Source organism: Scyliorhinus torazame, chromosome 18 (assembly GCF_047496885.1).
Source record: "Scyliorhinus torazame isolate Kashiwa2021f chromosome 18, sScyTor2.1, whole genome shotgun sequence".
NCBI lineage: Eukaryota > Metazoa > Chordata > Chondrichthyes > Carcharhiniformes > Scyliorhinidae > Scyliorhinus > Scyliorhinus torazame.
This window is the reverse complement of record NC_092724.1, coordinates 3,488,516-3,504,983: the sequence shown is the minus strand read 5'-3', so window position 1 is coordinate 3,504,983 and position 16,468 is coordinate 3,488,516. Positions and strand designations below refer to the sequence as shown.

At 44.6% G+C, this 16,468-nt stretch overlaps 1 protein-coding gene and 1 long non-coding RNA gene across 4 annotated transcripts in view; one reads left to right on the top strand and one right to left on the bottom strand.

Moving 5' to 3' along the window:
- The window catches only part of cbarpb (CACN subunit beta associated regulatory protein b), a 237,467-nt gene extending 222,243 nt beyond the window's left edge, over window positions 1-15,224 (top strand). For all 3 annotated transcript variants that reach the window (XM_072482065.1, XM_072482066.1, XM_072482064.1), the window contains exon 10: window positions 13,171-15,224. In XM_072482065.1, coding sequence (XP_072338166.1) covers window positions 13,171-14,440 — 1,270 coding nt within the window. In that variant the 3' untranslated portion in view covers window positions 14,441-15,224. The remainder of the gene's footprint in view (window positions 1-13,170) is intronic.
- LOC140394900 (uncharacterized) overlaps window positions 1-16,468 on the bottom strand; it is a 153,439-nt gene that overhangs the window by 96,041 nt on the left and 40,930 nt on the right. The window lies entirely within an intron of this gene.

Here is a 16,468-nt window from a genome sequence, read left to right as displayed (position 1 = left end):
CCCAACTTTCCCACAACTCCAGTTCAGACAGCCCAGGAAACCCGTGCAATGGCAGCTGAAGCCAGAATGCAGATTTAAATCATCAAACAATTGCCCTTTTGCATATTTAATTTGCAGACCCACCTGCCCCATGCAAGATTCACACTGGTCAAATCCAAAGAACACCCGGTTCGTATTGGGTGCTCAACACATCGGCAAACTTTCTCTCTTCAAGCCCTGCACATCTAAACTACCCCCTCAGTTTCATCTCATTGTTCTGGTGACTGAATCCTGGGATGACGGGTCTGACGTACGAGGAGAGATTGAATCGGTTGGGATTGTATTCACTGGAGTTCAGAAGAATGAGGGGGGATCTCATAGAAGCCTATAAAATTCTAACAGGACTGGACAGGGAACATGCAGGAAGGATATTCCCGATGGTGGGTGTGTCCAGAACCAGGGGCCTCAATCTGAGGGCACGGGATAAATCATTTAAGACAGAGTTGAGAAATTTCTTCACCCGGAGAGTGGTCGGCCTGTGGAATTCGTTACCACAGGAAGTAGTTGAGGTCAAAACATTGCATGTTTTCAACAAGGAGTTAGATGTAGCACTGAGGGTGAAGGGATCAAAGGATATGGGGGGAAGGCGGGATCAGGCCATTGAATTGAATAATCAGCCATGATCACAATGAATGGTCGAGCAGGCTTGAAGGGCCGAATGACTTCCTCCTGCTCCTATTATTTTTGTTTCAATGTTTCCATATTTCCATTGTCCCTCCAACTTGACTAACTACGTCCAAACCAAGAAGCAGTTATCAGCCTCCCCCTAAATCTTACCAAGGCCCCTCAATCTATGATCAAATATTGTGAATGGCAGGGCAGCACGGTGGAGCAGTGGTTAGCACTGCTGCCTCACGGCACCGAGGTCCCAGGTTCAATCCCGGCTCTGGGTCACTGTCCGTGTGGAGTTTGCACATTCTCCCTGTGTGTGCGTGGGTTTCGCCCCCACAACCCAAAGATGTGCAGGGTAGGTGGATTGGCCACGCTAAATTGCCCCTTAGTTGGAAAAAAAATGAATTGGGTACACTAAATTTATAGAAAAAAGGTATTGTGAATGGCACATGCAGGCGAAGTCCTCCGACGCTTCGGGGAACAACCGCAATAACACATGCTCAGGCTGAGCTCACAAACTCACTGTATTAACATGAGTATCCGGTGTGCCTTAAGGTGAATGGAATTCCGTCAGAAGTAGCTGTGTCACGATCAATGAACTGGCTTCATCTTTCAGAATGTCTTATTAAAAGGACTGAGTGATGGCAAGCAGCTGGAAAGGTGATGCATTTTCTATTTCGTACCCAGTGCAGCATCAAGTGTACATTGCAAAAATCTCCTCACAGTGACCCCTAATTCCTCCCGCAGGGAAGTGGCAGGCACCCAGTTTGGTAGGTGGCTTTGGACAAAGACAGGCGGGATACAACTCATTTAGCAAATATGACAATAAATTATTCGAACTGCCCCAGTGTATATTGGGGTAAAACTCCACCATATCCTGCATGACTTCAATGCAACTGAATGTTTTGTGGGGTATGTAAGTGGCAGCCATGTGATTTTTCCCAATTCACACCACATCCCAGGATAAAAATCTGTCAGCTTGTTTCGAGATTTATTTATTTTCAGGTAGAATGTATGGATTAGCATTCCCCAGGGCAGAGCTTCCTACAACAGGCACACATGTCAGTTAATTGGCTATAAGGTCATCATGACCCACATTGATCTAGTGGTTGAAAAGTTATGTTGAGTAAACTGACCTCAGCACCAAAGTTGGTCATATTCGCCCCCTTGAACAAAGCTGTGCTTGAACTCTGCAAATCCATCAAATCTATCTCGTTGTCACTTTTATATAGCTGTGTCGCTAAGGGAGTACTCGGTAAGAATCTCGCGGTGAACTGGGATGTTCTATGTGGAGATTAGTGCGTTTGGAGTCCATCAAATTTCAGATGTGAACTTGTGTTACAGTTCTACAACAATCCCAGGGAAACAGAGGACTGCCAGTTTCTGCAATGTTTTATAACCTTGCGGGAAGGTCCAACCTGAAAAAAAAATCCTTTAATTGACCTGACGATATGCTGAAGAGATATGAACTTCTGAATGGCTTTGAGACATGTCTGGTTACAGCACCTAGAGTCTTGAGAATTCAAAAATGTGTCTCTGCCTGAATAGCATCACATGGTTTAACACTCTCATCCTGTCCTGATGAAGCAGACTGTCCTCCATTGCATCATGCCAAGAGTCGTTCCAGAGAAAGAAATAAAAATGTCATCCTGTCTGTGTGGCCAAAAAAACCCAGCAAAAATAAGCACACTGCACTGCAATGCAAATTCAACTCCTGTCAGACTCTGTGAATGGAAAACTCTAGTTAGGGATGTGTTTCTCATTGTGAAAGCTGGAGAATGTTAAAAAAATCCATGGTTTTGTTTACGTTCTTTTTTAACCATTTGCTGAAACCGAGTGAGAGTTATAACTAACATCTAAAAGGGGGACTGAAATTTTGAAGCATAGGTTAGACATACAAATCATCTCCATATTTATCCTTCAAACTCAACTCAAAAGAAAAATATACAGTTGAAAATACTTCTCACTGTAACTTTTCCTTTAATTAATAACTCAACGATTTGTAAAGGATTCTGCTCTTGTACTTTTAATAGGTGCTTTCTGCACAATAATGAAAATAGTTAATTGAATATGTGCGGATAAATTGAATGTGTGTATGTGTGCACATATAATATAAAATATTTAAAAGTTATATACAAATCTAGCAGCATGTCAGCCACTGGAAGCGGCTGCTTTAAGACCAGATGTTGTGGAATGAATTCCGTGAGTTTGGAGAGACTTTCACCAATTCTTGGCTGGTTCGTTAGCATCCTAAACCATGGCCTTAGAAGGCTACGAAAATTTATGCCGTTGGGTTTGCTGTGAATAAACTTGTTGTTAGCAGAATCTATGATACCACTGATTGGTGCGACAACAATAACACTACAGTCCTCCCCCTTCCTCATGGTAAGAAACTCCAGTGGGGAGATGAAGTAAGAAAAAGTAATGTCGGCAGGTTGCACTGATGCCACAGTGAGAATTGTTCCTCCAAATTCTCCTGTCTCACTCTAATGCAATGTGATGTGAGTTCCACACACTCATTTTCTTCCATTGTAACTTATTCATGCTCCATTGCCACTGTCCTGCACTTTTATCGCTGATTGCCAGCCACGTTGCCCAGGCATTTCAGTGCATAAACTCAAATCAGAAATTATAGTAGCATATTACAAGAACCCTATTACTTTTACACCTTGCTAAAATCTGCCTACATATCTGTTCCTCTATCTCCCGCTGGCTGTTGGGAGGCCTGTAGTAAACCCCCAACATTGCGACTGCACCCTTCCTATTCCTGAGCTCTACCCATATTGCCTCCCTGTATGAGCCCTCTGAGGTGTCCTCCCGCAGTACAGCTGTGATATTCTCCTTAACCAGTAGTGCAACTCCCCACCCCTTTTACACCCCCTCTATCCCACCTGGAATATCTGTATCCTGGAACATTAAGCTGCCAATCCAGTCCTTCCCTTAACCAAGTCTCTATAATGGCAACATAGTTCCAAGTCCTAATCCGAGCTCTAAGTTCATCTGCCTTACCTGTTACACTTCTCACATTGAAACAAACGCATTTCAGTCCAACAGACCCTCTTTGATCAGCAACCACCCCCTGCCTGCTCTTCCTCTGAGTCTCACTGGCCCTACTCTCTCGTTCCCCTACTGTTAATTCACCTTTGTTTTGGTTCCCAACCCCCTGCCAAACTAGTTTAAACCCTCCCGTGTGACACCAGCAAACCTCCCGACCAGAATATTTATACCCCTCCAGTTTAGATGCAACCCATCCTTGTACAGGTCCCACCTGCCCCGGAAGAGATCCCAATGGTCCAGATATCTAAACCTCCCTCCTGCACCACCAGTTTAGCCACGTGTTTAGCTGCACTATCTTCCTATTTCTAGCTTCACTGGAACGTGTCACTGGGAGTAATCCTGAGATTACAACCCTCGAGGTCCTGCTTTTTAACTTTCTAACTAACTCCCTAAACTGCTGCTGCAGGACCTCGTCACTCTTTCTACCTATGTTGTTAGTACCAATATGTACCACAACCTCTGGCTGTTCACCCTCTCCCCTCAGAATGCTTTCTGCCCATTCAGAGACATCCTGGATCCTTGCATCAAGGAGGCAACATACCATCATGGAGTCTCTTTCACATCCACAGACGCACCTATCTGTGCCCCTTACTATAGAGTCTGCTATAACTATTGCTTTCGTGCTCTTTGTCCCTCCCTGCTTAACAATAGAGCCAGCTGTGGTGCCACTGCTCTGGCTGCTGCTGCTGTTTATCCCCCCCCCCAACAGTATCCAAAATGGTATACTTGTTCGAGAGGAGGTTGACCACAGGGGTTTCCTGCACTGACTGCCTGCCCCTTCTGGCAGTGATCCACTATCTGCCTGCACCTTTGGTGCCACAACATCACTAAAACTCCTGTCTATGTCCCTTTCCGCCACCTTCATGCTCCTAAGTCCATCCAACTGCTGCTCCAACCTATCCATGCGGTCTGTGAGGAGCTGCAATTGGGTGCACTTCCTGCAGATGTAGTCTTCAGAGATGCTGGTAGGCGTCACGGATCTCCCACATCTCACAAGTGCAGCATTTAACCCCACTGACCGACATTTCTATCACCAATCAAGTTATTTAAGAAAATCTATTGAAGTCTTACCTTCACTTATTGCTGCAGATACCCAAGGTAGGTCTTTATATCACTTACCTTCCCAGCTTCCCAGAGTGCTCTCTGGATCTCTCCCTGCAGATTAACAGTTACAAAGCAAGAAGAAAGAAAACAACAAAAAGGGAAAAAGCACCTCCTCCCACTCTGCACCGAATTACCACACCGGTCCAAATGACCAACTTTCAATCCCACTCTGGCTGCCTCACTCAGGCTGTCTCCCACTTTACGTGTGCAAAGCGCAAAGGCTGATTTTAACTTCCCCTATATTGATTGGGTCTCACTTAGCGCTAGGGGCAACTTCAAGTGCGCAAAGCGCAAAGGGTGATTTTAACTTCCCCTATATTGACTGGGACTCACTTAGTGTTAGAGGTGTGATTGGGGCAGAGTTTGTAAGAAGCATCCAGGAGGGTTTCTTGAAACAGTATGTATATAGTCCAACTAGGCTAGGGGCCATACTGGACCTGGTATTGGGGAATGAGCCCGGCCAGGTGGTCGATGTTTCAGTAGGGGAGCAGTTTGGGAACAGTGAACACAATTCAGTAAGCTTTAAGGGACTGATGGATAAAGATAAGTGCAGTCCTCAGGTGAAGGTGCTAAATTGGGGAAGGCTGATTACAACAATATTAGGCAGGAACTGAAGAATGTAGATTGGGGGCAGATGTTTTGAGATGTTTCAGCATCTGGCATGTTGAAAGCTTTCAAATGTAAGTTGATAGGAATTCAGGACATGCCACGTTCCTGGAAGGATGAAGGATAAGTATGGCATGTTTCGGGAACCTTGGATGACGAGAGATATTGTGAGTCTAGTCAAAAAGAAAAAGGAAGCATTTGTCAAGGCCAGGAGGCTGGGAACACACAAAGCAATTGTGGAATACAAGGAAATTAGAGAGAAACGTAAGCAAGGAGTCAGGAGGGCCAAAAGGGGTCACAAAAAGTAATTGGCCAGCAGGATTAAGGAAAATCCCAAGGCTTTTTATACATATATAAAGAGCAAGAGGGTAGCCAGGGAGAGAGTTGGCCCACTCAAGGACAGGGGAGGGAATCTATGCATGGAGCCAGAGGAAATGGGCGAAGTATTAAATGAGTACTTTGCGTCAGTATTCACCAAAGACAAGGACTTGGTGGATGATGCGTCTGGGGAAGGGCATGTAGATAGTTTGGGTGTTGTTGAGATTAAAAAGGAGGAGGTATTGGGGGGTCTTCAAAAGCATTAAGGTAGACATGTCCCTAGGGCCTGATGGGATATACCCCAGAATACTAAGCGAGGTAAGGGAGGAAACTGCTTAGGCCTTGAGAGAAATCTTTGTATCCTCACTGGCTACAGGGGAGGTCCCAGAGGATTGGAGAATAGCCAAGTTGTTCATTTGTTTAAGAACAAAGAAGAACAAAGAAAATTACAGCACAGGAACAGGCCCTTCGGCCCTCCCAGCCTGCGCCGATCCAGATCCTTTATCTAAACCTGTCTTAAAGAACAAAGAAAATTTAAGAAGGATAGCAAGGATAATCCAGGTAATTACAGGCCGGTGAGCCTTACGTCAGTGGTAGGGAAATTATTGGAGAGGATTCTTTGAGACAGGATTTACTCCCACTTGTAAATAAATGGATGTATTAGCGAGAGGCAACATGGTTTTGTGAAGGGGAGGTCGTGTCTCACTAACTTGATCGAGTTTTCCGAGGAAGTGACAAAGAATATTGATGAGGGTAGGGCAGTGGATGTTGTCGACATGGACTTCAGTAAAGCCTTTGACAAGGTCCCTCAAGGCAGACTGGTACAGAAGATGAAGTTGCACGGGATCAGAGGTGAGCTGGCAAGATGAATACAGAACTGGCTCGGTCATAGAGGACAGAGGGTAGCTGCAGAAGGATGCTTTTCTGATTGGAGGGCTGTGACCAGTGGTGTTCCGCAGGAATCAGTGATGGGACCTTTGCTGTTTGTAATATATATAAATGATTTGGAGGAAAATGTAACTGGTTTGATTAGTAAGTTTGCGGACGATACATAGGTTGGTGGAATTGCGGATATCGATGAGGACCGTCAGAGGATACAGCAGGATATAGATCATAGAATCGTAGAATTTACAGTGCAGAAGGAGGCCATTCGGCCCATCGAGTCTGCACCGCACTTAAGCCCACACCTCCAACCTATTCCCGTAAACCAGTAACCCCACCTAACCTAAGGGCAATTTAGCATGGCCAATCCACCTAACTTGCACATCTTTGGACTGTGGGAGGAAACCGGAGCACCCAGAGGAAACCCACACAGACACGGGGAGAACGTGCAGACTCCACACAGTCTTGGCTGGAGACATGGGTGGAGAGATGGCAGATGGAATTTAATTTGTACAAATGTGAGGTAATGGATTTTTGAAAGTGTAGTACAGATGGGAAATATACAGTAAATGGTAGAACCCTTAAGAGTATTGATAGGCAGAGGGATCTGGGTATACAAGTTCACAGGTCACTGAAAGTGGCCACGCAAGTTGAGAAGGTAGTCAAGAAGGCATACGGGCAGGCTTGTCTTCATTGGCCGGGGCATTGAGTATAAAAATTGGCAAGTCATGTTGCAGCTGTATAGAACCTTAGTTAGGCCACACTTGGAGTATAGTGTTCAATTCTGGTCGTCACACTACCAGAAGGATGTGGAGGCTTTAGAGAGGGTGCAGAAGAGATTTACCAGGATGTTGCCTTGTATGGAGGGCATTAGCTATGAGGAGAGGTTGGAGAAACTTGATTTTTTCTCACTGGAACGACGGAGGTTGAGGGGCGACCTGATAGAGGTCTACAAAATTATGAGGGGCATGGACAGAGTAGATAGTCAGAAGCTGTTTCCCAGGGTGGAGAGTCAATTATTAGAGGACATAGGTTTAAGGTGCGAGGGGCAAGGTTTAAAATAGATGTACGAGGCAAGTTTTTATGCAGAGGGTAGTGGGTGCCTGGAACTCGCTGCCAGGGGAGGTGGTGGAAGCAGATACGATGGTGACTTTTTAGAAAAAGTAAATTTAGAGTCCCCGATTCATTTTTTCCAATTAAGGGGCAATTTAGCGCTCTCCAATCCACCTATCCTGCACATCTGTGTTGTGGGGGTGAAACCCACGCAAACACGGGGAGAATGTGCAAACTCCACACGGACAGTGACCCAGAGCCGGTGCTAACCACTGTGCCGCCGTGCTGCCCTATATAGTGACTTTTAATGGGCGACTTCTCAAATACATGAACGTGATGGGAATAGAGGGATATGGTCCCCGGAAGGGTAGGGGATTTTGGTTCAGACGAGCAGCTTGGCTGGTACTGGCTTGGAGGGCCGAATGGTCTGTTCTTGTGCTGTAATTTTCTTTGTTCTTTGTTCTTAGTTATTGATGATTGCTACTAATTTTATCCTACTCACCATTATTGTGCTAATCATCCAATTAGAATCAGCCCTCAGCCGCCATAGGAGACTCTCCAAGCTTTCATTGTTTTGTGATTTACATTCTAGTACACGCTCACAAACATAGTGGGAGGAGACACATTTGTAGCATAAAAGACAACATTGGTTAGTTGGGCCGTCTGTTCCATTTTTGTGCCATTAATTCTGTGTGAATTCTTTATTGGATTTTTGAGTTCCCCCAAAAGTAAAAGCTTGCATGAATTAAAACAGCTCTGCTTTCAGCTTCTTCACTTACACACTCCTGTCTGCCCCAGTTAAAAGCTGAAGCTTTTGTTGGCAAATTTCCCTTACAAATTAGTTTGGTGGATTGACCATGCTAAATTGCCCCTGAGTGTCAATCGGTAGGCAGGTTAGATAGGGTAACGGTGATCGGGCGGGGGAGTGGGCCTAGGTAGGGTGCTCTTTCAGAGGTTCGGTGCAGACTCGATGGGCCGAATGGTCTCCTTCTACTCTGTAGCAATTCTGTGGTTCCATGATTCTAGTTCTAAATTGTTGGGGGAGGTTTTAATAGACCATTCACTTCCCCATAACTGAGGAGGCAGTGGGGCAGTGCGTTACCGGACCCGTAATCTAGAGATCCAGGCTTATGCCACAGTTAATGATGAAATTTGAAGTCAGGAATAAAAAACCTTGACTTAAAAAGTCTAATGATGACCATGAAATAATTGCTAATTGTTGTAAAATCAATTGTAAAATTGTGCTGTTTCGTGCTGATCAACCAATTAGAATCAGCCCTCAGCCGCCATAGGAGCCTCTCCAGGCTTTCTGATTCACGAATTTCTTTTAGCGAAGGAAATCTGCCACCTTACCTGGTCTGGCCGACATGTGACTCCAGACCCACAGCAATGTGGTTGACTGTTAAAGGGAGCCTATCAAGCCAAGGGGTGAGCAGTAAATGCCGGTCCGGCCAGTGATGCCTATACTCCATGAAAGAATTTAATAACTGATCTGGTTATGATAATGCAGGGCAAGGAGAGGGCCTGCCAACGGGGTGAGCGAGGGGGGTGAGGAGGTGAGTGGGAGGTTCCCTCCCAGCCGGGAGATGAGGGGTGGGGGCAGAAAGCGGGAGAGGGGCAGGAAGGGAGGGGGAGATGGGGCTCCAATCTATGAGAGCCGTTCCTGCTGGGGAGATCAGCTCGGCAGGACAAATTCTCTCCAAGCACAGCCTCAGCTGGGAGAAATTCCCTGAGGCCAAAAAAACCTAGCAAAGTGCCGTTGAATAGCGGGGTGATGCATCCGCCAAACAGCACCCCGCCAAACAGCACCCCGCCAAACAGCACCCCGCCAAACAGCACCCCGCCAAACAGCACCCCGCCAAACAGCACCCCGCCAAACTGCACCCCGCCAAACAGCACCCCGCCAAACAGCACCCCGCCAAACAGCACCCCGCCAAACAGCACCCCGCCAAACAGCACCCCGCCAAACAGCACCCCGCCAAACTGCACCCCGCCAAACAGCACCCCGCCAAACAGCACCCCGCCAAACAGCACCCCGCCAAACAGCACCCCGCCAAACAGCACCCCGCCAAACAGCACCCCGCCAAACAGCACCCCGCCAAACAGCACCCCGCCAAACTGCACCCCGCCAAACAGCACCCCGCCAAACAGCACCCCGCCAAACAGCACCCCGCCAAACAGCACCCCGCCAAACAGGACCGAAAGGAGTTAGTTTTAAGTCCACTGAAACGTGGTGTTGGGACTCTTATTTTACCCAGAAATAAGAATCGATCGTCCAGTTGGTGGGAGGTGACAGAAATATAACTTTATTGTGAATTACTCACTGACATATACTTGAATAAGAACTGAATAAAAACTTAGAAACAAAATAGCAAACAACACATAATAAAAGGCAAGCGCATGGCAAAAAGCATAAGCACAAAGTAATCACTCCAAACGCAAACAAACAGGTCGATGATTCAAGAATTTAGGAACAAAGGACTTCGCCCACGAGGTTCTATTTTTAAGGGGATTCTTATCTCTGATTTAACCCCTCATTTACGTTCATTGGCATCTAATTCTCAGCTGAGATCTCCTGGTTTGTTCAAATGACTGTCTGTTACTTAGAACAAAGAACAAAGAAAAGTACAGCACAGGAACAGGCCCTTCAGCCCTCCAAGCCCGTGCCGACCATGCTGCCCATCTAAACTAAAATCTTCTACATTTCCGGGGTCTGTATCCCTCTATTCCCATCCTATTCATGTATTTCTCAAGATGCCCCTTAATGGTCACTCCGGCAGCGAGTTCCAGGCACCCACTACCCTCTGTGTAAAAAGACTTGCCTCGCATATCGCCTCTAAGCCTTGCACCTTAAACCTATCCCCCCTAGTAATTGACCCCTCTACCCTGGGGAAAGGTTTTTGCCTATCCACTCTTACTATGCCCCTCATAATTTTGAAGACAAAATTAGAGGATAACTTGTTAATCAAACATTGGACATTACTTCATATTGACTGGTGCCTATCAAAACTAGCTTACCTTATGCATGCGCAGTCTTAGGAAAAGTACTGGATATACTTTCTCACACCTGCCATGTTTCACAGCTTGGTAGAGGCCTTAAGTATTGATTAGCTGATTAGACAGCGAACAATCCGTTCTCAGTACTGAATACAATGGAATACAATGGTTAATTCATTATATGAGAAAATGACTGGGTTCCCTCAGTCAAGTCACTATTAATATTTTGCTTCTTAGCTATATGCACTCAACTAGCCCCTATATGAATAAAAATTTTAATATAACTATATCCTTTCATGTGCCAACTCACTCAATTTATCCGGCTGCCTTCAAAGATCGATGCACCAAGTCCCCCTATCCCTGTATACTCTTTAAAGCTGTCCTGTGAAGTCTATATTGTTTTTCTCTATACCTTCTGCCAAAATGCATCAAGTCATATTTCCCTCTGTTTAAATTCCATTTGCCACCTGTCTGCCCATTCTGCTAGTTTATTGTTGTAGTCAATTAATGTCATCCTCACTGCCTGCAGCTCTTCCAAGTTGGGTATCATTGGAAAATTTTGAAATTTAACTCTGTGTTCCAATGTACAAATCATATATACTTATTAAAAAAAAGCAATGCTGCTTGTTAAGCCATCAATCTCTTTACATTCCAGTGGTTTGCTGTTTTGACTACACCTCAACCGTGAGCCAAATTGAGAAAATATTTTAACTACAGCTTTGTCAGCTTTACTGTCTGCTCTGAAACTTTATTTGATTTTGACAATGTAAAGGGCGGCACAGTAGCACAGTGGTTAGCACTGTTGCTTCACAGCGCCAGGGTTCCAGGTTCGATTCCCTGCTTGGGTCACTGTCTGTGCGGAGTCTGCACGTTCTCCCCGTGTCTGCGTGGGTTTCCTCCGGGTGCTCCGGTTTCCTCCCACAAGTCCCGAAAGACGTGCTTGTTAGGTGAATTGGACATTCTGAATTCTCCCCCCGTGTACCTGAACAGGCACCGGAATGTGGCGACTAGGGGATTTTCACAGTAACTTCATTGCAGTGTTAATGGAAACCTACTTGTGACAATAAAGATTATTATTATAAAGCTCCCTTTGGGAGGCCGGGGGTTGTGGGGTGGTGTGAGATGCAGGGGGAGGGCCCGTTCAATCGAGTGGAATGGCACGGGACAGAGATTCTGCCATCTTCCCAGTTCCACATGGTCACTGATGGTAGTGCTGTGCCTGAAGGCAGGCGGCCTATGATTGGTTGGCAGCACTCAAAGGCTGAATCCTTTTCTTGAAGGCCCCGTTAACCTGATGGCAGACAACAAATAATTTACAACTTAAATTCCATCAGGGATCCCCAAAATGGCCACAAGGTGGCCTCAGCCCCGGCAGCTGGTGTGCAGGCCTGTTACCACTGTCATTAAATCCAGCCCAACCCCTGTGTGGAACTATTTCCAAACCTTGACTTGTAACTTGTCTGGAAATTATGTTGAAGTTGAAAATTAACCATTGCAGCCTGAAGCTAAAGTGTTTGAGCATTCAAAGCTAAAGTTACACATTGAGTGCCTCTTGCCAGAACTGGGCTATATTAGCATAATGCTGCGAGGATTATTTCTGATCTGAAGATCACAAATGAGTATATTCAAGTGGGAAGTATAAATGCCTCCCCACGCTTTCCCTTCTAATGAGGCTTGTGCAAGTTTCCACCGAGCCTGTGCAGGAGGTAGAATGCAAACAATCAACCTCTCTTCCCACTGACTTGTTGCTATGGAGCAAACATGTTCCCATGGTGCGCTTTGCTAACGTTTACTTAATTTTATCGTCATTGCCAGTTCAACTGCAAATGCTCTGCATTTCAAATTCCAGGCCCAGAACAGAGTCTGTCAGATAGGGAAAGAGGCTATAATTACAAAAACAGTGTGTGAGCAACAAGGGCGATGGTTTCAAATACACACTGGCTGGTAACAGAGCAGTTTAGGTGCTTCTTCCCATCCCAATGGCAAAGGGTTAAACCCTGAATCTTAATTCAGTCGGACAAGCATTGTAAGATGTTCTTCCCATTTCTCGGCTGAACATCCAAAGCTAATGGAGCTTTCCACCTGCATCAACTACAGGACTCACTCTCTTGTCAGTGACAGAAGGAACACACTTGGTCACAGAGAAGGTAGCGCCCACCATTCCCGGCTTATTATCATTATTTTTTTTGACTAAGGTGAAGCTGCCTTGTTCTTTTTGTGGATGGACATCATGGTTTCGGGGCTATGGAAAGAGGCCTCATCTTTTGGAAAGAGGTTTTATTACAAATCTCTGGTTAGGAATTGGGAGGCAGGAAACAAATTATTTTGACGGCTCAGGACTGAACTTGAGTCAACCAGCTAGTCAACCAAACCAATCTGGCTCCTGGTGGTAGGAAGAGACAGTAACATTGTCACGAACCAAGCTGTGTTGAAGTTAAGTTTTGTAAATGCTGTTGCTGCTGTGTCCCACATTTTCCTGAGATCAGCTTGGTTTTTTTTCAGGTTAGATGCGGCAGAGAATCTGCCAAACGGGAGTGAGAGTGCTGAGAAGAGAGAGAGCTCAGATCAGCAGAGGATCTACCGAGATATCTGGAACCTTCGAGCTTCTCTCGAGCTTTACATATCCTCAGACCAGAGCAGCAATGACAAGGATTCGGTGCGGAGCGACGGGGAGAGCGTTTGCTCAGCGGGCGGACTGGCCAGTGCCCTTTCCCAGGACACAGCCGATGAAGCTGAGGATCTGGAAGAGAAAAGTGTGAGCAAGCGAATGAAACAGGATAGTGTGGAATCGGAGTGTGGCAGCGACAGCGAGGCGAGCACAAGGAAGCTGCTGCAGATGGACAGTGGCTACGCATCGATTGAGGCTCCCAGCAGGTTACAGGAAGAAAGAAGTGAAAGTGGAACAAAGGACACAACCGCCTCAGAGAAAAGAAGGTTCTTCACAAGTTCTGGGCGCAAAGGCACCGTCTTTGAAAGTTATGATGCAAAAACCTTGAGCGAAGAGGTGGAGGAAGAAGGGGCAGTTGGTGGTGAACCAGAGCGTCCCATTGGCTGGCTACCATATGGCCAAATGTTTGTAACTAGAGACTATGTGCACAGGCGGGATTACAGTATTGATGAGAAAACAGATGCCTTATTCAATGAATTCCTCCGACATGACCCTCAGTTTGATGATTCCCCGCTCAAGTCTAAACACAGGTCTCGTATCCATCTACGGAAGCAATGGCAGAGGACCAAACAATACAGTGACCCAGGAACCCGTTACCCACCTCCACTGGAACGGCACCGAACCCCTCTCCGCAGAGGGGACAGTGTGAATTATCCACTTGACCATCGATACCAGAGCACCTTGCCACGCATTGTCAGCGCCACAGATGAAGAACCAACTGACAGTGGCCAGGAACACATCAAATCACCAATGTCCAAACCCTCAGAGGCAGAACCCTCAGGCTCACAACTCATCCGTGTTGACACCGAAGACAAAATCCAGATCATTGAGGAAGAGGCGGCCGAGCAAGGAAATGTCCTTGACCAAACTGAACAACCAGACCAAACAAACTTCCCCCAGTCCTTAGGTCAAGTCAGTGGCTTTGCAGAGACCAATAGCTCCACAAACTTTGCGTATGGGCCTCAGATGATAGGGGCAGACCCCATAGACAAATTAACTATTAGCATTGAAGACAGGCTGTATACCAACCTTAAGAAAACAAAAGAAAGTGGTGATTATATAGTAGCTGTCACACAAGCTTCACCGGACCACAGCCCTGTTTAGCCTTTTGTTTGTGGAAGAAGGGTTATTCACAATTTAGTTTTTTTGTAAAACTTGCGTTGATGCTAGTGTTTACGATGAGACACTCTGGACGAACACACAAAGAATGTTTGCTGCTATAATACACAACATGCTTCACGTTTCTTTCCATCAAAGAATGTTTAAATGTCTGTGGAACTTTAATCTCTTGTACACATAAATGTTTTATTGGAACAAAATAGCTTGCTTTTTTTTTAAAGAATGAAAGAATAGTGACCTGGGGAAGCTTTAGACTTGAATTGTTTGGCTGTTATTTTGTTTCTGTATTTCCGAAATACTCTTAAATGGTTTTTTTAATAGAAAAGAAAAACAAATCATCCCTAGATGAATAGCTTTGTATACCAGAAGCTTCCTGTTCTGAGAGTTGGCTGCATTGCTAGATTTGCATGTGTACTTTTCATTCTTAAGAATATCATTAAAGAATATCCTCTATAATTGCAATTCTACATTATAATATTATCATTAGTGTAAGTAACTTCGATTTTTTGAAGCTTTTTCAAATTTTTATAAAATATAATTTTCTTCCCCCTAGTCTTTTGATTTCTGTGGAGTTAAGTTGTAATCATCGTTCTGTGTCATGGTTTGTGAATTAGAAAACTAATTCCTAAAAGCATTAAACAAGATGTGCGCATTTCGTCAAATGTAAAAGTGTCTGCTGTAGTTTTATTGTTAAACACAAACAGTGCTATTTTGTATTCAAATATGGGCTAGGCGCAATAAATGGACAACTTTTTTTTTCTTATTTCAATTTAATTCTTATAGAAATCTTCTTATTTCCAAAGGCTTTTCCGAGATTGGTTCACCACCAATCATTTTGCACTGACAGTTCAGATAAGGTGGCTAATACATATGCCAGGAACTAGGTATCTATGTTATGTCTTTAGGCTACATTCACAATTACTAATTATATAAAATAGTTTTATAAAATATGTCTGTTATTATATGAGTCACAAAAAACTTCTTACAAAGTCATTTTCCTGTTTTTATTTTTTGTTGATCTTTACTGTAAAATCTAGCCTGAACAGCCATTTCATTGGGTTTCTTCTACTTTCCATATTAATATAAATAAATTCTTTTCTCATTCAAGACAAAGATTTTTTGGTGTGACTTGATTGTAACTTCTGTTGCTTTCAGAAGACGTTTGGTTGGGGACGGGGCCTAACTTCCCGCCGATAACAAACTCTCTGATAGCAGTCTCCGATGACACACAACACCAATAGCTCAACCGATGAGTAAAATCTGCCATTCTTTGTCTGACCACCACACTTTGTATCCTAAAGGTCCCCGAGCTGAACAAAAGTGTCACCTCACTGGGTTTGTCTATCGTATCCTTTCCTGAGAGTTCTAAGCAGCGTTTGCGATCTTGCTAATTTTTCAGACTGCCTAATCCAATCTTACTCAGCATTTCAAAGTCCATATCAGAAGATTTATTCTGGCCCAACTGATATCAGTTAGCTTTCTTTGAACAGCCATTCGTTACTAAGAAGATTTGGTCACAATGCAGAATATTTACCAGGAATTCATCGTGAGGCCTTTCATTGATTCATCACTAAAGTGAAGACTTTGTCTCTTTCTTGGAAAGCGCATCCATTTGCAATTACCATCTGATTCTTCCATTACTACACCCGCTCCAAGTGGGTCTCAATCAAGGTCCAGAATAAAAACAGTCAAGCTACTCCCCCTCTACTGTCCTTTAGAAAGAACTACCTTGTTCTAAATTTAAGAACTTGAATAACTGGTGAACATTCAGGAAACAAAGAGTCATGTCACATATGCTTCAATTCATCTAATGAGGTGTGAGATTCATTGGCATCGGGAGATGATAGTGACACTGTTTCGCACTATCTACTTTGTCTTTTGTTGTAAAATAACGTCTTTTAAACATGCTTTTTCATTCCAATATTTCAGATCCCTATTGTTTTACTTGGTTTGATTTATATCAATCAACTTGTACAATTTATAAAACAGAAGCATTAGCCATTTAAAATAAAT